Source organism: Salmo salar, chromosome 16 (assembly GCF_965601325.2).
Source record: "Salmo salar chromosome 16, fSalSal1, whole genome shotgun sequence".
NCBI lineage: Eukaryota > Metazoa > Chordata > Actinopteri > Salmoniformes > Salmonidae > Salmo > Salmo salar.
The window spans coordinates 34920544-34946989 of NC_138306.1; the positions used below are offsets into that span (position 1 = coordinate 34920544).

Here is a 26446-nt window from a genome sequence, read left to right on the forward strand (position 1 = left end):
CGCAGTGCAAAAACAATCTCCCACAAAAGACAAACACAAACACACCCTACTATATGGGACTCTCAATCAAAGGCAAATAGACAACACCTGCCTTCAATTGAGAGTCCCAACCCCAATTAACCAAACATAGACATACAACCAGCTAGATCAACATAGAAATACATAAACAAGGAACAGTGCCCAAAAACCCCGGAATACATAAATCAAATCCCCTACAACAAACACACCACCCCGAACCACATAAACCAAATACCCTCTGCCACGTCCTGACCAAACTACAATAACAATTAACCCTTATACTGGCCAGGACGTGACAGTTGATACACTTGTAACCCCACTTTTGAGAAAATGGCCCTTGAATGTTTTGGTACACGTACTGGATAGCTCTTCTTTGTCTACACCCATTCAGCATCGTTCACACCCTCTTAAGCAGTTGTGGGAAAAGTACCCAATTGTCATACTTGAGTAAAATTATAGATACCTTAATAGAAAGTTACTCAAGTAAAAGTGAAAGTCAGCCAGTAAAATACTACTTGAGTAAAAGTCTAAAAGTATTTGGTTTTAAATATACTTAAGTATCAAATGTAATTTCTAAAATATATATATCAAAAGTATAAATAATTTAAAATCCCTTATATTAAGCATAGCAGACGACACCATTTTCTTGTTTTTAAAATGTATGGATAGCCAGGGGCACACTCCAACACTCAGACATTATTTACAAAAGATGCATTTGTGTTTAGTGAGTCCGCTAGGCCAGAGGTGGTAGGGATGACCACGTGTTCTTCTCTTGATAAGTGTGTGAATTTTCCTGCCCTGCAAAGCATTCAAAATGTAATGAGTACTTTTGGTTGTCAGGGAAAATGTATGGAGTAAAAAGTACAATGTTTTCTTTAGGAATGGAGTAAAAGTTGTCAAAAATAAAGTAAAGTACTGATACTCCAAATAACTACTTAAGTAGTATATTTACTGAAGTATTTTACACCACTGCTCTTAAGCCTTGGCCCTACCCATCTCTTTAAGGATTCACATGCATGACATCAGCAGCCTGGTGGTCCAAAATAGCATAACTTGTGTATTTTAACAGCAATAAACCTATCTGGTTCAACATGTATTTAGTATATGTCAATCTAGCAAACCAGGCTAGAAAAGCAATGTTCTAAACATTGTTTCGAGCTTGTTAGCTAGCTAGCTAACATTAAGTTAGGTGGCTAGCCAGTTCAAATAACGACCACATAATATAGCTGACATCGTCTTAACTTGAGCTAATTTGTATTCATTTTTACATGAAAATAAACTCACAACAAGATAATTACAGAAAATAACAGACTAAATAAAAGCAGGGCATTCTACCAGAGAATGTTTTACCTTTGACACTGTCTCGTTGGCCTAACATTATATCCTAATTTGACTTTAGTGCAGGTCATATTGCTCTTCACATTACCATCTCTGGTAAACACACACTAGCTATATCAAATAAAATCAAAGTGTATTTGTCACATGGTACCTTGCATAGAGGAGTCTTTTGTTTAGACATGTAGCTAGCTAACTAAACAATGAACCATAATCCCAACTGATAACATTACTACCCTGAATGAATCTGCAGGTAGCTAACCAACTAGATGGAATGTTAGCTAGCTAGATAAAATTGCAATGCAAATTGATCTGAGATATGAATAATATTACTACACAGATCATACACGTAACATTAACTAGCGAGCCAGCTAATGTTAGCTAGCTAACAGTATGCTTTAACTTGCAATGAAAACAACTTCCTGACAAAATTAGAAACGTTTAATATCTGAAAATGTAGCTAGCTAGACTCTCTTACCCGTATACTCGTATACATGGATAAATGCTTCTCCCTCTCTGTCACGGATGCCATGGTTGGCCTTAGTTTGAAGGTGTTTTATACAACCCCCTCTGTGTTCTCTTTGCGACCCCCTCCGCATATTTGCAATCAAACGGCAGAATTTTCTCCATCCCTTTAGCTATCATACTCTGCATCCACCGGGCATTCCACTGATTTAAAAACTCTGTCCTCCAGAAAGTAAAGAGCAACACTTTCGCAGTTATTTTGTGATATCTTTCAGAAATCCCATTTTAGAAAGGATTACTTACACGTACTGAGCAGCTCTTTGTTATAGACAGAGGCGTGCTACAAGGCAGACCAATCTGAACTCTTCTCTCGGCATGTCCAGCCCATCCATTATTATTAATATATATATATATGTTTTTAAATGTAACCTTTATTTAACTAGCAGCAGTGGGTTAACTGCCTTGTTCAGGGACAGAACAACAGATTTTTACCTTGTCAGTTCAGGGATTCGATCTTGCAACCTTCCCGGTTACTAGTCCAACACTCTAACCACTAGGCTACCTGCCACCCCATTATCTCAGCCAATCATTGCTAGTGGGAAAATTCCTGTCTTTTTACGTGGCTAAGCTAACTTGGCTCTTAATTTAACAATTTTATTCATATTTACAGATGACATACACATTTGTTATTAAGGCACATACAAGTTCACATGTTTCAGAATGCATTTCTGCCAAAAAAACGCATTTTGTTGCAAAATGCATGTTTACATTCAAATACCTGTCCTGTGAAGTAGTGATGCGCGACATACGCCTAATTTCCAGAAACGAGTCACAAACCCAGCTTTTATATTTGCCACTGACTACTATCAATGTGCTATTGAGAGAATCACTATTGAGAGACCTCTTAGATAATTAAATATATTGCTATTGAAGTCATTCCAAAGTGTAGGTTTAACAGAGCAAATACAATTTAATCATACTTTATAAGTCATATCATCAATGATAGTATTTAGGCCTATATAGCATTTGCAAATTCATCAACAGCTTTTTTTCAAATATACAATGCATAGGCCTAGGGTTTCAAGCTTTGGATATACATTGGATTTAAATCTCCATCTCAACCAAGAATCAAAGTTAAAGAACAACACTAAATCAAATCAAACTTATTTAAAGTGTATTTCAAGTTTGATTGGATTTAGTCCTATTCTTTAACTTCTATGGGCTACGTGGGACGCAAGCGCCCCACCCACGGTTCACACTATTCAACAGCCAGTGAAAAATCAGAGCGCCAAATTCGAAAACAACAAAATGTCATAATTCAAATTTCTCAAACATACAATTATTTTACACCATTTTATAGATAAACATCTCCTTAATCCAACTACGTTGTCCGATTTCAAAAAGCCTTTACGGCGAAAGCATAAAGTTAGATTATGTTAGGACAGTACATAGACAGAAAATTACACACAGCCATTTTCAATGCAAGGACAGGTGTCATCAAAAGCAGAAAACCAGCTAAAATTATGCACTAACCTTTGACAATCTTCATCAGATGACACTCCTAGGACATTATGTTAGACAATACATGCATTTTTCGTTCTATCAAGTTCATATTTATATCCAAAAACAGCATTTTACATCGGCGCGTGACGTTCAGAAAATGTATTTCCCCCAAAACTGCCGGTGAATCAGTACTACAATTTACAAAAATACTCATTATAAACGTTGATAAAATATTAAACTGTTATTCAAAGAATTATAGATTAACATCTCCTGAATGCAACCGCATTGACAGATTTCAAAATAACTTTACTGGGAAAGCACACTGCAATAATCTGAGTACTGTGCTCAGAAAAATACACTACGCAATACAGATAGCCGCCATTTTGGAGTCATCTAAATGCATAAATAGCATTAGAAATATTTACTTACCTTTAATAATCTTCATCAGAAGGCATTTCCAGGAATCCCAGGTCCACAACAAATGTTGTTTTTTTGATAAAGTAAATAATTTATGTCCAAATAACTCCTTGTTGTTCGTGCGTTCAGTTCAGCTACTCCGAATGTAGGAAGCGCGCGGAAAATGTGAAGACAAAAAGTTTTTAAAAATCTATTTACGTTCGTTCAAACATGTCAAACGTTGCATAGCATCACTCTTTAGGGCCATTTTAACGTGAAACTTCAGTAATATTTCAACCGGACCATTCCTGTGTCTTGAAAAACGTTTTGGAACACAGGTCCCATCTCACATGAACGCGCGCCAATGAAGTGATGTCATTCCCTGGGACACCAACTTCCCAGCCTTCTCATTCGGTCTCTGTTCATCATAGACGCCACAAACAACTTTCTAAAGACTGTTGATATCTAGTGGAAGCCTTAGGAAGTGCAAAATGAATCCTTTGTCACTGTGTGTTCCATTGGCAATGACTTGAAAATAGTACAGCCACAAGATTTTCATTTCCTGCTTGTATTTTTCTCAGGTTTTTGCCTGCCATATGAGTTCTGTTATACTTACAGACACCATTCAAACAGTTTTACAAACTTCAGAGTGTTTTCTATCCAAATCTACTAATAATATGCATATTCTAGTTTCTGGGCCAGAGTAGTAACCTGTTCAAATTGGGTACGTTTTTCATCCGGCCGTGAAAATACTGCCCCCTAGCCCCAACAGGTTTTAACTGTGATTCTTGTTTGAGATAAATCCAACATATCAATTATTCATTTATAAACAAACGGGAATTTGTTGACAACCAAACACAATTTAATATCACTTTTGCAATACAATAAATGTCAATAAAACATATACATTATGTATTCATAAAAGTTATTACCCACATATTACCCAAATTTCCACTTTGAAATGATGTGGTGTGCGCAGTGGGTAGTGACTGCTGTGGTGTGCAGAGTTGGGAGGGGAAAGGGAGGGAGGGAGGGCTGCATTGTGGGTAACAGAGAGAGAGGAGATGCAGGAGTGGGCTCCTGGGGGTTTTAGTGAAACATACAGATTCGTTTTTTTATGCATGTGGCACTGAACACCACATTGAGTGGGATCTCGCCAAGGAAAATAAATGTTAGCTTATCAACAATACTTGGTGTAATTTATGCCATTGGACCACCATTTCTAAGCAGGAAATATTCAAAGAAATTAATGTTGTGATTCTGATCATTAAGAATACATTATACTTGGTAAAGGTTATGTTTCACATGTGCCAGTTTGAAGCACAAGTTTAGTATGGTCAATGTAAACACTGTTTTGGACTCACTGTGATGACATCATGGCCAGTGTCCACTGTTAAACAATACTTCCCTGGTGCTCACCTCTGCTACAGTAATACCAGCTTCACAGGGCTTGTTTAAAGTGTGACTGCCTTATTCCATCTATACACTCTTAAAAAAAGGTGCTATCTAGGACCTAAAAGGGTTCTTTGACTGTTCCCATAGGAGAACCCTTTGAAGAACCCTTTTTGGTTCCAGGTAGAACACTTTTGGTTCCAGGTAGACCGTTTTGCAGTCCATATAGAACCCTTTCTACAGAGGGTTCTACAGGGAAACCAAAAGGATTCTACCTGGAACCAAAAAGGATTCTACCTGGAACCAAAAGGGGATATCTTATGGAGACAACTGAAGATTCCTTTTGGAGAAAAAAAAATTCTGTAGCCTGCAGGTGAATATTAACCATGGCTTTAAAAGCAACAAAATAATCTATGCTGGATGCAGAGCTGCATATTCCAAATTGAGCTTGGCATTTAACCTGCACTGCAATCACACTCCACTTCTCCAACTTACCCTAATGCCTGGCCAGCTTCTGTCCTCCAGGGTCCCTCCCCACTGCCTTCCCTCGCCTTAGAATTACCCGGGAGAGCCAAGCTCCAAAGAGGATCCTTTCTCTTTTAATGTAGCACATCATGAAAGCTGGGAGAAAAATGTTAATAACGCCGCTTGCATGTCTGCCAAGCATACAAACCTTGATCTTATGTCTTCTGAGCCATTGAAGGGGAAGTATTGAAGCAACTTACCCCCTTAGGTATTTAAAAATGGATGAACGTAAAATACTGTGAGTCATACTTCCATACGTCTACTCATAATCACATGTGCTGAGAGGTGTTCTACACAGACTGTAAATACATTTGTTTGGGGATTTTTTCATCTGGTTTGCACAAGACCTGGATGCATGATAGATGCCAATAGATGATGTGGGTGTTGGTTGGTTTCTATAATGTGATAAGCTTAGGTTATAACAGACACTTGACATCTATTTAGTTCTATTTAAATGTCAGGAAATGGCTGTTATATTTAGTAGACTACAGAGTACTGCACTACCACCCCCAGACAGGAGACCATGCCGTAGCAACTCTCTTTTGTTTGTTTTGTGTGTATGAGTCACTTGGGCTATGTGACTATGTGATCATTACACTCCAGTACCTGTCTGGCTCTATGCCTCCAAAAGTCTGGTGCTTTGTTCCTGAGCTTTCTAAGAGGCTTGATAGAAATGTACAAAGTGTCAACATAATAAGATGCCAAGGGGGTGTGTTTTTATTAGAATATGTTTACTCCGAAATGAATCCACACCGGCGTAACAATCATTCAGTCTAAATTGCTTTTTGTCAGTCAGTTAATCATTTGTTATCATTTGTATTCAGTGGATTCATTTGATCTCCCTCAACAAATCCTATGTCTAATGATGATTGTGTTGTGTGTAACCCCTGAAATGGATGTGTGATAATGACAGACTTGACACTGTGTGTCTGTGTGTGTGTCCCTCCAGACACTCCCCACAACACAGTATGAGCTGGAGATCGTAGCCCAGGACATGAAGGGAAGAGACGTGGGACTGACAGGAACATCCACGGCAACCATCACCATCACAGACAAGAACGACCACGCCCCAGAGTTCACCCACTCACTGGTAAGTACCTGCACCCCTGCTTGTTCCCCTGACTCCTGTTCTCTGTCTGTCCTCTCTGTCCCCTGACCCATGTTCCCTGTCTGTCCTCTTTGTCCCCTGACCCCTGTTCTCTCTCTCTGTCCCCTGAAATCTGTCTGTCCTCTCTGTCCTCTGTCCCCTGTCCTCTGTCTGTCCTTTCTGCCATATCCCCTGTTCTCTGTCCCCTGTCCTCTGTCCCTGTCCTCACTTTCTGTTCCCTGTACTCTGTCATCTGTCCCTGTACGCAGATACAGCTGGTGACGGGCTAGATTCACGTCCAGTTGATAGAGTGGGTTACACACACACACACACACACACACACACACACACACACACACACACACACACACACACACACACACACACACACACACACACACGCACCAGTTATCCACCATGTCCTCTGCTATCCAATTTAAAATGATAGTGTTATAATTCTCAGAGCCTGCCCGAGGAAAGGCTTAGCTCACATCAGTCATCATTCTGTGTGTGTGTGTGTGTGTGTGTGTGTGTGTGTGTGTGTGTGTGTGTGTGTGTGTGTGTGTGTGTGTGTGTGTGTGTGTGTGTGTGTGTGTGTGTGTGTGTGTGTGTGTGTGTGTGTGTGTGTGTGTGTGTGTGTGTGTGAGAGAGAGACCACATGTAATAAACAACACATCACAGTAGTCAGGTGGTAGGGGCTCACAAGGGAGATAAGGGAATGTTTGTGTGTGTGTGTGTTTGCGTGTTGTGCTGCTATGATCATGGTGTTGGTTTCCTTTGTCAGCACAGCCTCAAGGCTCTAGTAGAAACCCTGTATGGCACACGTAACCCAATATCCACCAGCCACACTATCTCCGTCATTCAGAAAAAAAATGCACTTAACAAACTTAACCTATTTGCCTGTTTGTGCGACCTCATGATGAGTCTTTCAAAAAACTGCAACTGTTGCTGTTTTTTTTCTTCTTGAGGTGAAGAAAAACTCATCAGGCCCTGGAGGAGAGGTCGTAATGTTGAGTTGTGTGGTTTTTAATGGAAATGCCCAGAGCTGTTGTCAGGCTTTGAGACACATCAACCCCAACCTCCACCAGACGGGCTTCCATAATGCATTGCCATGTCAGAGCGTTGTGAGATCTTCACAGTGAAATGTTCTGGCTGAGTAGTCATGCTGGGGCCGTGCTGAGTGCACTCTGTCCATGTCCTCACTTAATGCCTCCATCTTTCTTTTGGGGATCCGTTTAACAGTGTGGAGAAATGTTCCTTTTAAAAACACAGCCATTTAAGGTGCTAAACTCCTCATATAAGTCCCCAACCCGCTCAGCAGCCACTAACCTGGCCATGAATCATCTCTTATGACTTCCAACTATTGTAGGTGTGGGTGTCCATGAGCGGACATGTTAATGTGAATGTGGGCACATTCATAGATATTGAATTCCACTTGTAGTGCAAATATTCTGCACTCTCTTGAAAAACCTTTTAAAATAACATATCCTTCTGGATGTTGAAAGTTTTCCAACTGAAAACTCTGTCTAAAAACATAGATGTGCATCTCTTGCATTGTGTATGTGCTGCATTCAAGCAGAGAAAGACATGTTCTGCTTTACCTTTCATTATTCATCAATCACAGAAGAGCTAGGCTTCCTACCCTGCAGTACACACAGGTGCTGATAGTGTTGGCATGACTCCACATAACACTAGTCTACTTGAAGATGTGCTTAAGTCAACCAGTGGGGGATTCACAAAGTACCCTGCCTACCCAACGCACTCTTGAAATAGACTTTAGAACCTATGATTCCCATACAGAGTAGTGAGATATAATAAAGCTCCACAAAGACAAACATGGTATGTAAGGTATTACACATTCTCGAGTGCTATATAAACACCTCTCAAAGAGGAAATTCTGTTGGATTTGTATTCCATATCTTCTCTCTTACACAGTGTGAAACTACTTGGAAATGCAGTTAACAAATTCAGGTTGACTTTAACTCATCAAAGATTCTGAGTGAAATGGACTCACACAGGTCACCATGCAGTCCCGTGTAGCTGGAGGGCAGGGTGGGTTTATCATAGAACGGACTGTTGTTTCATATCTGGTAAAGATGGACAGACAGTATGTTACAGTGAGTCAGTAGTAAACCTATCATAGTCTTCTTGGTTGGTGCATAGTCCTACAGATACTATATACACTCATGAGTCTGTCGAGCTGCACTATTGTTCTCCTTAGCAAGTTTCTCTGAGAGCCCTGTGTAATCTATCCGCCCAACTTTTTTAATCTAAGGCTAAATTGCTCTTTCATACTTACGAATGTGTTACATTCTGAGAAGCTTCTTTAGGGAATTGGGATCCACAATGATTAACTTTTTTTGAACAAGTTCTAATCCTATTTTTATGAGAGTGGAAACAACAAAAGATGATTGGGAATCCCCTGGTATTAGAATAATTTAAAGACGGAATATGTATAGTAGGAAATTAATGCCACTCCTGATAAAAACCAACAGCAATAAACCACTGGCTTATATTGTCTTATTTTATTGATTTATTCTGCAATGCAATACTATGCTAATATCTTAGCATAATGATTGACAAATACTTCTGTTGGACCTTGTTCCTATTTGGGGTTCAAAATAAAGATATTGCACTAACCAATACCACTCCGGGCATTGACAACTAACTACTCCCCACAGTGTGTGTTACTGTGCATTGTCTGTCTTTGAAATGTGTTTATTGACCACTGCTGTTAACTGACCAATGGACTCTGACTCTTCCTGTCAGTCTACATATCAGCCTTTACCACGGTTTGACCTGTAGTCTAACTGCTGCTCCAGTACAGCTCTGACCGCTGATCCACACCACTAAAACACACATTAGCAAACATTTCAAAGTAGGACAGAGGACAGTAACAGCCCCTATGACATAATTTCTGCTTGATCTGAAGTCTCCCTAATTAAAGCCTGTGGTGACACAGAGAGGATAGGCTGGTGATACTACCTCCTGGTTGAAGTGGACTGTGTACCCCTGTCATCCCCTCACCAGCAACCCCACCCCCATCTGGCTCTGGGTGATAACTGGCATCTCATTTCTGACTAACCCATTTCATAGTTTCTTAGCAGCCACTGATCTGGCTTATCACTCCTGACACTCAGGGAGACTGACAGCCAATCCATGCCCTTGCTCCCCCGTGGTGACGGGAGAATATGCATGCCCTCCAAATGATAATGATATTAAAGCCCCCATGCAGTCTTACATTGTTTATTTTTTTTAAATCATCAATGTAAGTCTAATAAATCACAGTTTTTTTTTCTCATAACAATAACTCCAAATATATTTGTAATCATTTATTTCCCTGAGCCTCCTTTTGCCATTGAAATGCTCAGTCTGCTCATGTGGCCGTGTTAATACTCATTTAAATATATTTGCATACCCCGTCCTGATTAGCGGATAGGATCGTCTAGACCAGGAGCGTCAAACTTATTCCATGGAGGGCCTAGTGTCTGCAGGTTTTAGACAACCATGTGTGGCGAGTTCCTTACTACTTCGGGATCCTGAGTGGCACAGCAGTTCAAGGCACTGCACCTCAGTGCTAGAGGCTTCCCTACAAACCCTGGTTCAATTTCAGGCTGAATCACAACCAGCCGTGATTGGGAATCCCATAGCGCGGTGCATAATAGGCTCAGCGTCGTTCAGGTTTGGCTGGGGTAGGCCGTCATTGTAAATAAGAATTTGTTCTTAACTGACTTGCCTAGTTAAAAAACAAATTAGTGACCTTAATTCATCATGAGGGATGAGCAAAAATTCCCCTTTGTGGAATGACACCTGTGTTCATCTGTGATCTACCCCGCTTATCCATTCGAAGTAGGAGGATACATATGCAAAAAAGGAAGACTAGTCATTGGTCAGAATAATCAGATCAGAATTTGATTTCATGCTCTGGGCCAAAAACTCCATCCCACCTGAAAAGACTGAAATTCCAGGCAAAAAAATCTTACACTAAACGGGCATTATCATCATGTTTACAATTTAATAGTGTTATTTCGACCCCATAGTGTGGAATTCTTTTTTTTTTTTAAACAGGAGATTGAGTTTTTGACTGCACTGCCCGTTTAACGGTGATGACTGTGACACTGAGGTCTGTCCTACCCAGGGCCAGGCTGGGCTAGGCTGGGCTATCTGTCAGAGCTGGGCTGGCTGTCTCAGTGAAGGCTGCCATACGCGTGCCGTTTGTTGCTTTGATGGAATGGGCTGTGTCAGTGTGGGAGGATAGTGATGGAGAGGAGGCAGGAAGAAACCTGGGGTTCGGACCATCTTTATTTCTGCTTGAATGCTTTGTGCTGACAAAATATATCCAAATAGATAAGATTTTGTGTGTTTTCCTTGTAACCAATCAAGGTACTGTATATCAAAGTGGCAGCAGTTTAGCTTAGCCTTTCCTTTCTCTATCGTATTCAAATAGAAGAAGCCATTTGGTATGAGAGACCATGTGGTGTATAAACATGATCTTAAACCTACAGTGTCTGAAGAGGGCCAATTGTATTCCATATCTTTCCTCATGTCATTTAGATGTTGAGATGAATAGGAAACCTCTCATGTTCGCCAGACACTCAGGGGTCCTGAGAGGGTTTGTGTAGAGTGTATGAACACTTGAGTGGTTTGTTCAGAGAATTGCCGTCCTTCAGGTCTGGAGAACACAAGACGTCTCTTCAGGGAGCACTGAAGGGTCCCCATTCAAATCGCTGATCGCATTTCTACCACCAACAATGCTTTGCTGTATGAAGTTACACATTATTGTGTATCTACTTGATATTTAGCAGATTCTCTTATCCAGAGTGACTTACAGTTAGTGCATTAATCTTAATTGCAGGCATAGTAAGTCTGCTTTTCATGTGGTAAAATGAATAGTGTATCTGCAAGAACCCAATCCTCAGCCAGATGCATTGTTGGGCTGCCATAACCTTGCATTATCTATTTAATGACATACATATACTGTCAGCCTAGGCCTTTTCACTTTGTCACAAAGCATGTAACATTGAGAGCCCTTTCTGTGTGTTACACAGTTGTGGTCAAATATATTGGCACCCTAGCACGATTCACTTTTTCTTGTGAAATAAGTTGAAATTTAAAAACATTTTGTTGTTCACATGTGTGTGCACAGGACCAAGGGGAAAAAAATATCTAAACAGAAATTTAGATTTTCCATTAGAAATGAAAAGAAATGGCTTGGACGTGCTCAGTGTGAACCTGCTTTCATCTGTGAAGAGCACAGGGCGCCAGTGGCAAATTTGCCAATCTTGGTGTTCTCTGGCAAATGCCAAACGTCCTGCACGGTGTTGGGCTGTAAGCACAACCCCCCACCTGTGAATGTCGGGCCCTCATACCACCCTCATGGAGTCTGTTTCTGACCGTTTGAGCAGGCACATGCACATTTGTGGCCTGCTGGAGGTCATTTTGCAGGGCTCTGGCAGTGCTTCTCCTGCTCCTCCTTGCACAAAGGCGGAGGTAGCGGTCCTGCTGCTGGGTTGTTACCATCTTACAGCCTCCTCCACGTCTCCTGATGTACTGGCCTGTCTCCTGGTAGCGCCTCCATGCTCTGGACACTACGCTGACAGACACAGCAAACCTTCTTGCCATAGCTCGAAATGATGTGCCATCTTGGATGAGCTGCACTACCTGAGCCACTTGTGTGGGTTGTAGACTCTGTCTCTTGCTACCACTAGAGTGAAAGCACCGCTAGCATTCAAAAGTGACCAAAACATCAGCCAGGAAGCATAGGAACTGAGAAGTGGTCTGTGGTCCCCACCTGCAGAACCACTCCTTTATTGGGGGTGTCTTGCTAATTGCCTATAATTTCCACCTGTTGTCTATTCCATTTGCACAACAGCATGTGAAATTTATTGTCAATCAGTGTTGCTTCCTAAGTGGACAGTTTGATTTCACAGAAGTGTGATTGACTTGGAGTTACATTGTGTTGTTTAAGTGTTCCCTTTAGTTTTTGAGCGGTGTAAATTATACCGCAACTGTAGCCTTTTGTCATGTCAAGCATTGGGTCAGCTGGTGCAAGCTCAGTTAGCGCAAGCTCAGTTAGCGCAAGCTCAGTTAGCGCAAGCTCAGTTAGCTTTGTGTTCAGTTTATGTAGTAGTGGTTGTTATTGCACGCCTTGAATCCTAGCTGATCCTAATACAAAATATAAACGTTTCTCTGAAAGTGGAATAGAGAAAAAACTTTTTTCGAACTTACTTTAGATACTGTGTGCCTAGAAGGTGTTAAGGCTGAATCTTTAACTGAAACTGTATACAAAAAAGGTTGTTGTCCATTCAATAATGGCATCACTCTGAAGTGAAGCTCCCACTGAGCACTTTTACTATACATGGTGGCAAACTGTAGTTGGCAACATGCTGTTGTCACTACAGGACTTAATTGCTTGTAAGGTTATAATTGACTGTGGAACTTGTTTTTTGTGTGCCCATCTTTTCAAGTGAAGTTAAGAGTTGGCAGTAGTGTGTACATCATTTTCTCTGTGGGTTCAAGGTGAAAACAAAGCTATTTACATTGCCTTCATTATATATGTGCAAAGCAACCTGCATAGCAACACAAGTCTGTTAAAGCTGTCAGCCAGGTTGTTATGTTCAAGTGTGGTTGAAAAGTATTGATGTTATTTCACTGTCTAGGTTAATGCAATGACTAGAGTCTATTTTACTGTTATAGTTAAATCAACTTATAAAGGCAGAGCTGGTTTTCTGTGCCACATGTTCAGCTGAAGTGTATCTATGGGAACAGCTTGAGCTGGATCTCTTCAAATGTAATAATGGTGCAGGTAAGCTCATTACCTTCCTTGGCCCATGTATGTAAGATGTAGGAGGAAGAGAGGGAGAGAGAGAGAGAGAGAGAGAGAGAGAGAGAGAGAGAGAGAGAGAGAGAGAGAGAGGGAGAGGGAGAGGGAGAGGGAGAGGGAGAGAGGGAGGGAGAGAGAGAGAGAGAGAGAGAGAGAGAGAGAGAGAGAGAGAGAGAGAGAGAGAGAGAGGAGAGAGGGAGAGGGAGAGGGAGAGGGAGAGGGAGAGAGAGAGAGAGAGAGAGAGAGAGAGAGAGACCAATTTTCTTCTTCATTCTATCTAAAGGAGGCACATCAATCAGATAAGATAAGCAGCTCTTATAAGTGAGCTGATGTGGTAAAAGAGACGACCGCTGAAAGATTTTTAAGATCTGTATTTCACTCCAGGTAATATCTTTAAGCATGTAGGAGGATATTTTCTCAAAATACTGCTAGCATGCTAATTACCCACATACGAATAAGAGCATGCACAGTTCAAATAAATCAACCTTTCAAAAGTATCAAACCTAAGTGGAATAATAATGAGAAAAGTTGCAGCATAGGATTTTTCTTTGAGGGCTTTTCAGTTGTTTTTGTGAAGTCAGGTCAGATGATGCCAGCAGGCAGAATGGGAGAGAGAACAGCACTGTCTGTAGAAAGACATACTGTACCTTTGAGAGTTAGAATCTTGGCTGTGATGGCAAGGCTCCTTAAGGGAATAGTGTTGTCTCCCCAGGGACTAAAGTGACATGCCACTGTGTGTATGTTGTCAGCTCAATCTACGGGGCCACAGAAACGTGGCACAAAGCACTTTCCAATAAGATGAACAGTTGCACTGCTGTATTCTGTGTTCTCTCCCTGCATGGCTGTATCTCAGTCAGACCAACCAAATCAAACCACATTTATATTCATAAGCCATTATGTCTGACGGTCGGGGATCTCTGCACGTTTATCTCTCTTCTCTGCGGTCTGTCAGAGGAAGGGGGAGCTGCCGCCGAGAAGGATGGGTTGAGGTGTAAAAGGATGTGTATGATGGACGTGTGATGGTACAGTTTCTATCACTGTGAGAAGAGAGAGAGGTGGACATAGAGAGATGTTCATTCTCCTCTTCACTCCACTTAACATTAGTGCAGGCTGAGCAGCCAATCACCCTATCATATTCACATATTGAGAGGAAGGCCAGGGACTGACAGACAGGCAGTGTAGACACTACTCATTGACAGCACATAGAGAGGACATCTCAACACTGAAATAAAGCCAGGGCTGCTGCCTTCCAACAGGCTCATAGTGCCAGCTGGCATTGCATGATGAATGAAGGGGGAATGGGTAATTTCCAAAATGGTGTTAATGGGGTTTGATATTTACCCCCCTGCTCCAATTATACAGCCAGATTAGATCAATATGCATGCATTGTCAGCAACAAGTGGTGAGTGCACGGAGAGATATGACAGGCCATTTTTTTAGGAGTAAACAAGCAGTTTGTGTTGTAGCGATGGCCCTTTTTTTTTCAGACACACACATAACAACACACACACATAGTAAAAGCACACATGTAGATACCCAGGAGGCCTGAGTTGGTGGTTATTTCCCCACATTCTCTCACACCGCTGGTTAGTTTGTACACTCAGTGGTATTGGGGTCTTATCAGTAGCAGGGCAGGGGCTAAGTGGCAACAGCCCAGAGATTGAATACATTCATCTGACAGCATGGCTGAGATGGGAGACTGAGGTCTGGTCTGTCGCTATAACAGCCTGCTAATCAGTGTGTGGTGTAAGAGAGCAAACATACAACAGGATGTCATGCTTCTCTCTCTCTCTCTCTCTCTCTCTCTCTCTCTCTCTCTCTCTCTCTCTCTCTCTCTCTCTCTCTCTCTCTCTCTCTCTCTCTCTCTCTCTCTCTCTCTCTCTCTCTCTCTCTCTCTCTCTCTCTCTCTCTCTCTCTCTCTCTCTCTCTCTCCTCTCTCTCTCTCTCTCTCTCTCTCTCTCTCTCTCTCTCTCTCTCTCTCTCTCTCTCTCTCTCTCTCTCTCTCTCTCTCTCTCTCTCTCTCTCTCTCTCTCTCTCTCTCTCTCTCTCTCTCTCTCTCTCTCTCTCTCTCTCTCTCTCTCTCATTAAATTCAATATAAGGGCTTTATTGGCATGGGAAACATATGTTAACATTGCCAAAGCAAGTGAAGTAGATAATAAACAAAAATTAAATAAACTATAACAATTTACAGTAAACATTACACTCACAAAAGTTCCAAAATAATAAAGACATTTAAAATGTCATATTATGTGAAAATATTTAAAGCGCAAAAGGGAAAATAAATTACATAAATATGGGTTGTATTCTAGTGGCATCAGGTCACAAATCTTGCTGCTGTGATGGTACACAGGTATTTCGCCCAATAGATATGGGAGTTTATCAAAATTGGGTTTGTTTTCTAATTCTTTGTGGATCTGTGTAATCTGAGGGAAATGTGTGTCTCTAATATGGTCATACATTTGGCAGGAGGTTAGGAAGTGCAGCTCAGTTTCCACCTCATTTTGTGGGCAGTGTGCACATAGCCTGTCTTCTCGAGAGCCAGGTATACCTACGGCGGCCTTGCTCAATAGCATTTCTATGCTCACTGAGTCTGTGCATAGTCAAAGCTTTGTTAATTATTTCCAATGTGTCAAGTAATTATCTTTTAGTTTTCTCATTATTTGGTTGGGTCTAATTGTGTTGCTGTCCTGGAGCTCTGTGGGTCTGTTTGTGTTCCAGGACCAGCTTGCTTAGGGGGATCTTCTCCAGGTTAATTTCTCTGTAGGTGATGGCTTTGTTATTGAGGATTTGGGAATAATTTCCTTTTAGGTGGTTGTAGAATTTAATGTCCCTTTTCTGGATTTTGATAATTAGCGGGTAACGGCCTCATTCTGCTCTGCATGCATTATTTGGTGTTTTACATTGAACGCTGAGGATATTTTTGCAGAATTCTGCATGCAGTCTCAATTTGGTGTTTGTCCCATTTTGTGAATTCTTGGTTGCTGAACGGACCCCAGACCTCACAACCATAAAGGGAAATGGGTTCCATGACTGATTAAAGTATTTTTAGCCGGATACTATTTGGTATGTCAAATTTGATGTACCTTTTGCTGGCATAGAGGTCCTTCTTACCTTGTCTCTCAGATCGTTCACAGCAATGTGAAAGTTACCTGTGGCGCTGATGTTTAGGCCGAGGTATGTATCGTTTTTTGTATGTTCTAGGGCAACGGTATCTAGATGGAATTTGTATATGTGGATCTGGCAACGGGACCTTTTTTGGAAAACCATTATTTTGGCTTTACTGAGATTTACTGTCAGTGCCCAGGTCTGACAGAATCTGTGCAGCAGATCTAGGTGCTGCTGTAGGCCCTCCATGGTTGGGGACAGAAGCTCCAGATCATCAGCAAACAGTAGACATTTGACTTCAGATTCTAGTAGGGTGAGGCCGCAGACTGTTTTAGTGCCCTCATAAATTCGTTGATATATATGTTGTAGAGGGTGGGGCTTAAGCTTGCATCCCTGTCTCACCCCATGGCCTTGTGGAAAGAAATGTGTGTGTTTTTTGCCAATTTTAACCGCACACTTGTTGTTTGTGTACATGGATTTTATAATATAGCATTCTTTACCCCAACACCACTTTCATGAGAACACTTTGCCTTTGTTCTGCTTTGTTTGTTTGTCAATTAGGGTGTGCAGGGTGAATACATGGTCTGTCGTACGGTAATTTGGTAAAAAGCCAATTTGACATTTGCTTAGTACATTGTTTTCACTGTGGTGGAAATATACGAGTCTGCTGTTAATGATATTGTAGAGGATTTTCCCAAGGTTGCTGTTGACGCATATCCCGCGGTAGTTATTGGGGTCAAATCTGTCTCCAATTTTGGGGATTGATGTGATCAATCTTTGGTTCCAAATATTGGGGAAAATTTCGGAGCTAAGGATGATGTTAAAGAGTTTAAGTATAGCCAATTGGAATTTGTGGTCTGTATATTTTATCATTTCATTTAGGATACCATCAACCCCACAGGCCTTTTTTGTCCTGTAGTTCATTCAATGTAAATGGAGAATCCAGTGGGTTCTGGTAGTCTTTAATAGTTGATTCTAAGATTTGTATTTGATCATGTTTTTGCTGTTTGTTCTTTATTATAGGGCCAAAAAGATTGTAGAAGTGGTTTACTCATACATCTTCATTTTGGATAGATATCTCTTTGTGTTGTTGTTTGTTTAGTGTTTTCCCAGAAGTGGTTATATTCTATGGATTCTTCAATTACATTGAGCTGATTTCTGTTATGCTGTTCCTTCTATTTTCATAGTGTATTTCTGTATTGTTTTAGTGATTCACCATAGTGAAGGCATAGGTTCATGTTTTCTGGGTCTCTATGTTATTGGTTGGATTTTTTATTTTTATTTAACCAGGTAAGTTGACTGAGAACAACACATTCTCATTTACAGCAACAACCTGGGGAATAGTTACAGGGGAAAGGAGTGGGAATGAATGAGCCAATTGTAAACTGGGGATGATTAGTTGACCATGATGGTATGAGGGCCAGATTGGGAATTTAGCCAGGACACCGGGGTTAACACCCCTACTCTTATGATAAGTGCCATGGAATCTTTACTGACCATTGAGAGTCAGGAAAACCATTTAACATTCCATCTGAAAGACAGCACCCGACACAGGGCAATGTCCCCAATCACTTCCCTGGGATATATATGTATATTTTTATACCAGACAAAAGGGTGCCTCCTACTGGCCCTCCAACACCACTTCTAGCAGCATCTGGTCTCCCATCTAGAGACTGACCAGGACCAACACTGCTTAGCTTCTGAAGCAAGACAGCAGTGGGATGCATGGTGGTTTGCTGCTGGTTTCTCGATTTCTTTCTTAGGTTTTTACATTCTTCATCAAAACATTTGTCATTGTTAATTTTCTTTGGTTTTCTATTTGACATTTTTAGATTCAGATCTCTCTCTCTTTATGTATTTGTCTCTCTCTCTCGCTCTCTCTCTGTATTTGTCTCTATGTGTTTATTTTTCTTTCTCTTTCTCTCCTTCAGAAGAACATTTTGTTACCTTCCTCAATAGCCTAAATGACTGCGTTGTTTAAAGTGTGTTTTTGAAAGGGTTCTTGGCAAAAATCTATGTTTTTGCCCACGGTGTTGGGAAGATCGAGCGGTAATCTATAACACAATACCATCCTGACAGAATACACTGTGATCTGGGATACAACACTTTCCTTTCCTTTAACAGAGCGTTCTGTGTTTGAACTGTTAGACTGTACGCTGTGATACAGTAATGGTCCTAACAGAGACAGAGGGAATTGCTGTTGGCTGGATGCAGTAATGCTTCTAGAGTATTCCGCTTCACAATACACCATGCAACAGTGTCTGCCAAGCAGAATACATTCCTGATATAAATCTAATTAAGGGCTGCTACAACAACAGGGCCATTTGTGTGCTTGCATGCATATGTCTGTATCTCTTTATTTCCACACAAACTTTAAATTCAGGTGAGGTGAGCTATGGAATATTTTAGTGCTGCTACTTCACCCAGGATAGCCTAAGTACAGCCCTCAGACTTCTTAACCTGGCATTCACAGAGAGACAGATAGAGTCTGTGTCTCAAATGCAGCCGATAGACCCTGGTTAAAAGTAGTGCACTATAAAGGGAATATGGTGCCATTTGGGACACAAGCAGTATTAGTGTCCCCTGGCTGCATGTTCTCTTTGAGTCAGATCATTCCCAAGAGAGGTGAACATCACAACGCCCCACCCCATCCCCTTGGGGCTGAATGTGGACAGCCTTCATACTGTGTTGAACAGGGATGATAGCAGGGTCTGGTCAGATGGGCCTGGTCAAGCCTAAAATAAACACTCCATCCACACCAACTAGCCTGGGAGATTGGCCTGGATGATGCCTTTGAAAGGAGACAATCTCTGGAACTAGGGGACAGAGAACTGGTGACTGCTGATTGAAACTGACCTCTCATTGCTTGGAAGAGAGAGAGAGAGAAGTCAGAGAGAGAGAGCGAGAGAGAGAGAGAGAGAGAGAGAGAGAGAGAAGAGAGAGAAAGAGAGAGAGACAGGTCATGAGCAGATGAGCTCCTGCATGTTCAGCATGTTCTTAAAAATATATAGATTTAGAGTTAGATAAATTTGGATTTTTTTTTTTACAACATAACCTTCACTCAAAATCAAAACTCCAAACCTACAACCTGATTTTGGATGGAATTACGGAATCACCTGGAAGGCTTACAGCTAACAAAGATTATTATTCCAAAGCTATACAGCAAATGCTCTGGTAAACAACAGAAACCTGAAAACACCATCCAACCTGGAACTGAGTGAGTAATGTTTAGTCTGAAGCTATATTTTATTTCCAAAAGCCAAGAAGAAAAATACATTACATTACTTTATAAGGAGTGAATGCTAAATTAAGGCTGCCAAGCTTAGCCCTTTAGCCCAACAATGGCAGGAGAGTCTCACAGTCTACTCCAACCAAATGGAAAGGCTTTAGAAGCTGCCTCCTGCTGTTTAGAGACAATTAAAATACAGTGCCCTGTGTATGTAAAGAATAATAAGACAAGAAAAGAGTACAAAATGAAGCTCCTTATGGAAAATTAAGAGACACTTTTTGCTGACTATTATAAAAATGGGAACATCAGCAACCTCATCTTCCACACAGACCATCCCCTGGCATGGCACAGTGCTATGTGAACACACTACCCCTCTGTTAAGAGGGAGGGTGTTACCAAAGGGTGGAAACTCAGGATACTAGACAGCGAGGACTCTGAGTCAGCTAATATACATTTCTATAAGTCTGGAACAGTATTGGTACAGGGCAACCCCAAACAGTTTCAGCTGGACTTCCACCTAATCAAAGAATTAGCTCAGCAGGAGAAGCTCTCGCTTGAGAAAGATACCGCCACCCCGAGCAGGTCAGACCAGACCTCTTCATTATATAACGCCACAGACGAGCAACCCCAAGCAAAAACTGAACCTCCCAGCACAGAGTACTACTCTCTCATTGGATACATTTACCCAGATGGAGGTAAGGCAGGTGGAGCTGGAACAGCAGGTGATTACATTCAAGTCAGCACAGACCCAGACAACAGTCCAGCACAACAACATCCCCTTAACCAGACCAGGAGTGCTGGAGGTGGAGAGAGACATATCTGCACTCTGGACTGTGGTGAGACAACTTCACCATGATAAAAAGCATGAGCAGGAGAAGAACAGAGGACTAGAGGAGAGGATCAGACTACTGGAGGAGAGGGTGAGGGGGATGGCGTGTGACAGAGAACAACCCGCTAGAGAGGTGGCCACCTACGCAGAGAAGCCAGCAGAACAGCTCACCTCAGCTCCCGACAATAGTCTCGACACCACAGCAGAACAGTCCACCCCATACCCTGACCATAGACTCGACATCACAGCGGGACAGACAAATGAAGAACCCCAAGCACCCCCCGTCAGCCACCCCCCCCTGATAGCCCTCCTGACAACCCCCCCCCCCCCCACTGAGGACATACACAAGACACAGATTGTACTCCTTATGGACTCAAACAGGAAATATATACAAGAAAAAAAACTTTTTCCCAAACACAGTGTGTCTAAACTCTGGTGTCCAAACACCCAACGCGCCCTAGACCTTTTTTCTGAGGACCAACTAGGTTCACCTAGCCACATAATAATACACACAGGCACAAACGACCTGAGAGCCTAGCAGGAAAGTGTGGCCACAGCATTCAAGGGAGTGATAGAAGAAGCTTCTTCTACTTTTGCAATGCTCGGGCGTCGTGGGTGAGGAATCAAACGCAGGAGGCAGCGAATACAGGGTAGTGGCTTTTAATGGGCCAAATGGCGAAAAACACAAGCCACCCCAAACAGCGATGAGAGCGCACACAAAACAAAGTGCCCCAAACACAGGGGAAAACACAGTCGGCGCAAAACCAATGCACTAGCACAAAAAACACAACCAGCGTGTACACAAGCATACAACAGATAAACAATCCCGCACAAAGAGCAGGCGGGCCAGCTGGCTCATATAGCCCCGCTAATCACCCACACTAAGAACAGGTGCAAACAATAACAGAAAGGGGGAAAACAAAAAGGGAATCAGTGGCAGCTAGTAGGCCGGTGACGACGACCGCCAAGCGCCACCAGAGCAGGAGGGGGCGCCACCTTCGGTGGGAATCGTGACAACTTTCCCCAACGCACAAGTGGTTACATCCACCCTACTACCATACAGCGGGTAAACGCAAGTATTTCCTGTGAATGTGCCTCAAAACCAAATGTTTACCTGGCCCACCACTCCACCCTGGACTTGAACAGCCTTTATGACCAGGTCCACCTATACAAGGCAGCAGTGCCCACCTTCGCCTGGACCCTAAAGGACATCGCTTTTTAACGCAGCCCCAACACTTCACATAGGAGCAATAGATCAATAGACACCCCGCCCAGACCAGCGAGACACTCTCCCAGACCTGTGGGACCCACGCCTAGAGGACCAACATCCAGACCACAACTCCACCAGCCACATCCCAACCTCAACCAGTCAACACCACCCCAAGTCAACCATGCCCACACTCCAATAACACGACCAATAACATTAGACACTTTATGGAACACAAAGCCTTCACTATCTCAACCTGGAATATCCAAGGCCTGAGGTCATCTGCCTTTGGCCTAAAGAGCAGGAACCTGGACTTCATCAAATAAATCGTAAATAGAGACATTGTCATCCTACAAGAAACATGATATAGAGGAGACGGACCCACTGGTTGCCCTCTAGCTTACAGAGCGCTGGTAGTCCCATCCACCAAACTACCAGGTGTGAAACAGGGAAGGAACTCAGGGGGTATGCTAATTTGGTAAAGAGCAGACCTAACTAACTCCATTAAATTAGTCAAAACAGGAACATTTTACATTTGGCTAGAAATTCAAAAGGAAATGATCTTATCAGAGAAAAATGTCCTCCTGTGTGCTACCTATATCCCCCCACAAGAATCCCCATACTTTAATGAAGACAGCTTCTCCATCCTGGAGGGGGAAATCAAACATGTCCAGGCCCAGTGACATGTACTAGTCTGTGGCGACCTAAATGCCAGAACCGGACAAGAACCTGACACCCTCAGCACACAGGGGGACAAACACCTGCCTGGAGGTGACAACATTCCCTCCCCCATATGCCCCCCTAGGCACAACTATGACAACATAACCAACAAAAATGGGTCTCAACTCCAGCAGCTCTGTTGCCCGCTGGGTATGTACAGTGAGGGAAATAAGTATTTGATCCCCTGCTGATTTTGAAACATTTGCCCACTGACAAAGAAATGACCAGTCTATAATTTTAATGGTGGGTTTATTTGAACAGTGAGAGACCGAATAACAACAAAAAAGTCCAGAAAAACGCATGTCAAAAATGTTATAAATTGATTTGCATTTTAATGAGGGAAATAAATATTTGACCCCCTCTTAATCAGTAAGATTTCTGGCTCCCAGGTGTCTTTTATACAGGTAACGAGCTGAGATTAGGAGCACACTCTTAAAGGGTGTGCTCCTAATCTCAGCTTCTTACCTGTATAAAAGACACCTGTCCACAGAAGCAATCAATCAATCAGATTCCAAACTCTCCACCATGGCCAAGACCAAAGAGCTCTCCAAGGGTGTCAGGGACAAGATTGTAGACCTACACAAGGCTGGAATGGGCTACAAGACCATCGCCAAGCAGCTTGGTGAGAAGGTGACAACAGTTGGTGCGATTATTCGCAAATGGAAGAAATACAAAAGAACTGTCAATCTCCCTCGGCCTGGGGCTCCATGCAAGATCTCACCTCGTGGAGTTGCAATGATCATGAGAACGGTGAGGAATCAGCCCAGAACTACACGGGAGGATCTTGTCAATGATCTCAAGGCAGCTGGGACCATAGTCACCAAGAAAACAATTGGTAACACACTACGCCGTGAAGGACTGAAATCCTGCAGTGCCCGCAAGGTCCCCCTGCTCAAGAAAGCACATATACATGCCCGTCTGAAGTTTGCCAATGAACATCTGAATGATTCAGAGGACAACTGGGTGAAAGTGTTGTGGTCAGATGAGACCAAAATGGAGCATCAACTCAACTCGCCGTGTTTGGAGGAGGAGGAAGGCTGCCTATGACCCCAAGAACACCATCCCCCACCGTCAAACATGGAGGTGGAAACATTATGCTTTGGGGGTGTTTTTCTGCTAAGGGGACAGGACAACTTCACCGCATCAAAGGGACGATGGACGGGGCCATGTACCGTCAAATCTTGGGTGAGAACCTCCTTCCCTCAGCCAGGGCATTGAAAATGGGTAGTGGATGGGTATTCCAGCATGACAATGACCCAAAACACACGGCCAAGGCAACAAAGGAGTGGCTCAAGAAGAAGCACATTAAGGTCCTGGAGTGGCCTAGCCAGTCTCCAGACCTTAATCCCATAGAAAATCTGTGGAGGGAGCTGAAGGTTCGAGTTGCCAAACGTCAGCCTCGAAACCTTAATGACTTGGAGAAGATCTGCAAAGAGGAGTGGGACAAAATCCCTCCTGAGATGTGTGCAAACCTGGTGCCCAACTACAAGAAATGTCTGACCTCTGTGATTGCCAACAAGGGTTTTGACACCAAGTACTAAGTCATGTTTTGCAGAGGGGTCAAATACTTATTTCCCTCATTAAAATGCAAATCATTTTATAACATTTTTGACATGCATTTTTCTGGATTTGTTTGTTGTTATTCTGTCTCTCACTGTTCAAATAAACCTACCATTAAAATTATAGACTGATCATTTCTTTGTCAGTGGGCAAACATACAAAATCAGCAAGGGATCAAATACTTTTTTCCCCTCACTGTACATAGTCAATGGTAGGCTTTGAGGGGACTCCTATGGTAGGTACACCTATAGCTCATCTCTTGGCAGTAGTACTGTGGACTACTTTATCACTGACTTCAACCCAGAGTCTCTCAGAGTGTTCACAGTCAGCCCACTGACACCTCTATCAGGTCACAGCAAAATCACATTCCACTTGAACAGAGCAATAGTCAATCATGAGGCATCAAAGCCAAAGGACCTGAGTAATATTAAGAAATGCTATAGATGTATGTTCCTTTGTAGCATGGAAACCTACCAAAAAACAATAAGGCAACAACAAATTCAATTCCTTTTAGACAACTTCCTGGACAAAACGTTCCACTGTAATAGTGAAGTTATAGACCTGGCAGTAGAAATATTAGAAGTATATTTGACCTCTCAGCTTCCCTATCAAATCTAAATATTTCAAGCAGAAAACTGAAGAAAATTAACAACAATGACAAATGGTTTGATGAAGAATGCAAAAACCTAAGAATGAAACTGAGAAGCCTGTCCAACCATAAACATAGAGACCCAGAAAACAAGCAATAGCACGTCAGAAATCAGCTCAATGTATTTGAAGACTCAATAGAATCTAACCACTTCTGGGAAAATTGGAGAACTCTAAACAAACAACAACACGAAGAGTTCTCTCCAAAATGGAGATGTATGGATAAATTCTATTGATTCTCCAATCTTTTTAGCTCTATAACAAAGAACAAACAGCAAAAACATATAAATGATCAAATACAAATCTTAGAATCAACTATTAAAGACTAGAACCCATTGGATTCTCCAATTACCTTGAATGAACTACAGGATAAAATAAAAACCCTCCAACCAAAAAAGGCCTGTGGTGTTGATGGCATCCTCAATGAAATGATAAAATATACAGACAACAAATTCCAATTGGCTATACTTAAGCTCTTTAACATCATCCGCAGCTCTGGCATCTTCCCCAATATTTGGAACTAAGGACTGATCACCCCAATCCACAAAAGTGGAGACAAATTTGACCCCAATAACTACCGTGTGATATGCTTCAACAGCAACCTTGGGAAAATCCTCTGCATTATCATTAACAGCAGACTCGTAAATTTCCTCAGTGAAAACAATGTACTGAGAAAATGTCAAATTGGCTTTTTACCAACTTATTATACGGCAGACCACATATTCACCCTGCACACCCTAATTGACACAAACAAACTGAAACAAAGGCAAAGTCTTCTAATGATTTGTTGATTTAAAAAAAGCCTTTGACTCAATTTGGCATGAGGGTCTGCTATACAAACTGATGGAAAGTGGTGTTGGAGTAAAAACATACGACATTATGAAATCCATGTACACTAACAACAAGTGTGTGGTTAGAATAGGCAAAAAACACACATTTCTTCCCACAGGGCCAGGGGGTGAGACAGGGATGGAGCTTAAGCCCCACCCTCTTCATCATATGTATCAACGAATTGGCGAGGGCACTAGAACAGCCTGCAGCACCCGGCTTCACCCTACTAGAATCTGAAGTGAAATGTCTACTGTTTGCTGATGATTTGGTGCTTTTGTCACCAACCAAGGAGGGCCTACAGCAGCACCTAGATCTTCTGCAGATATTCTGCCAGACCTGGGCCCTGACAGTAAATCCCAGTAAGACCAAAATAATGGTGTTCCAAAAAAGGTCCAGTCGCCAGGACCGCAAACACAAATTACATCTAAACACCGTTGCCCTAGAGCACACAAAAAACTATACATACCTTGGCCTAAACATCAGCGCCACAGGTAACTTCCACAAAGCTGTGAACGATCTGAGAGACAAGGCAAGAAGGGCATTCTATGCAATCAAAAGGAACATACAATTTCGACATACCAATTAGGATCTGGCTAAAAATACTTGAATCAGTTAGAGAACCCATTGCCCTTTATGGTTATGAGGTCTGTGGTCCACTCACCAACCAATAATTCACAAAATGGGACAAACACCAAATTGAGACTCTCCATGCCGAATTCTGGTAAAATATCCTCTGTGTACAACGTAAAACACCAAATAATGCATGCAGAGC

At 42.1% G+C, this 26446-nt stretch overlaps 1 protein-coding gene across 1 annotated transcript in view; it reads left to right on the top strand.

The window, feature by feature from the left end:
- The window catches only part of LOC106573702 (cadherin-13-like), a 422569-nt gene that overhangs the window by 251417 nt on the left and 144706 nt on the right, over positions 1–26446 (top strand). Inside the window, exon 4 of the mRNA XM_014148994.3 lies at positions 6584–6724. Within this exon, the coding sequence (XP_014004469.2) occupies positions 6584–6724 (141 nt within the window). The remainder of the gene's footprint in view (positions 1–6583; positions 6725–26446) is intronic.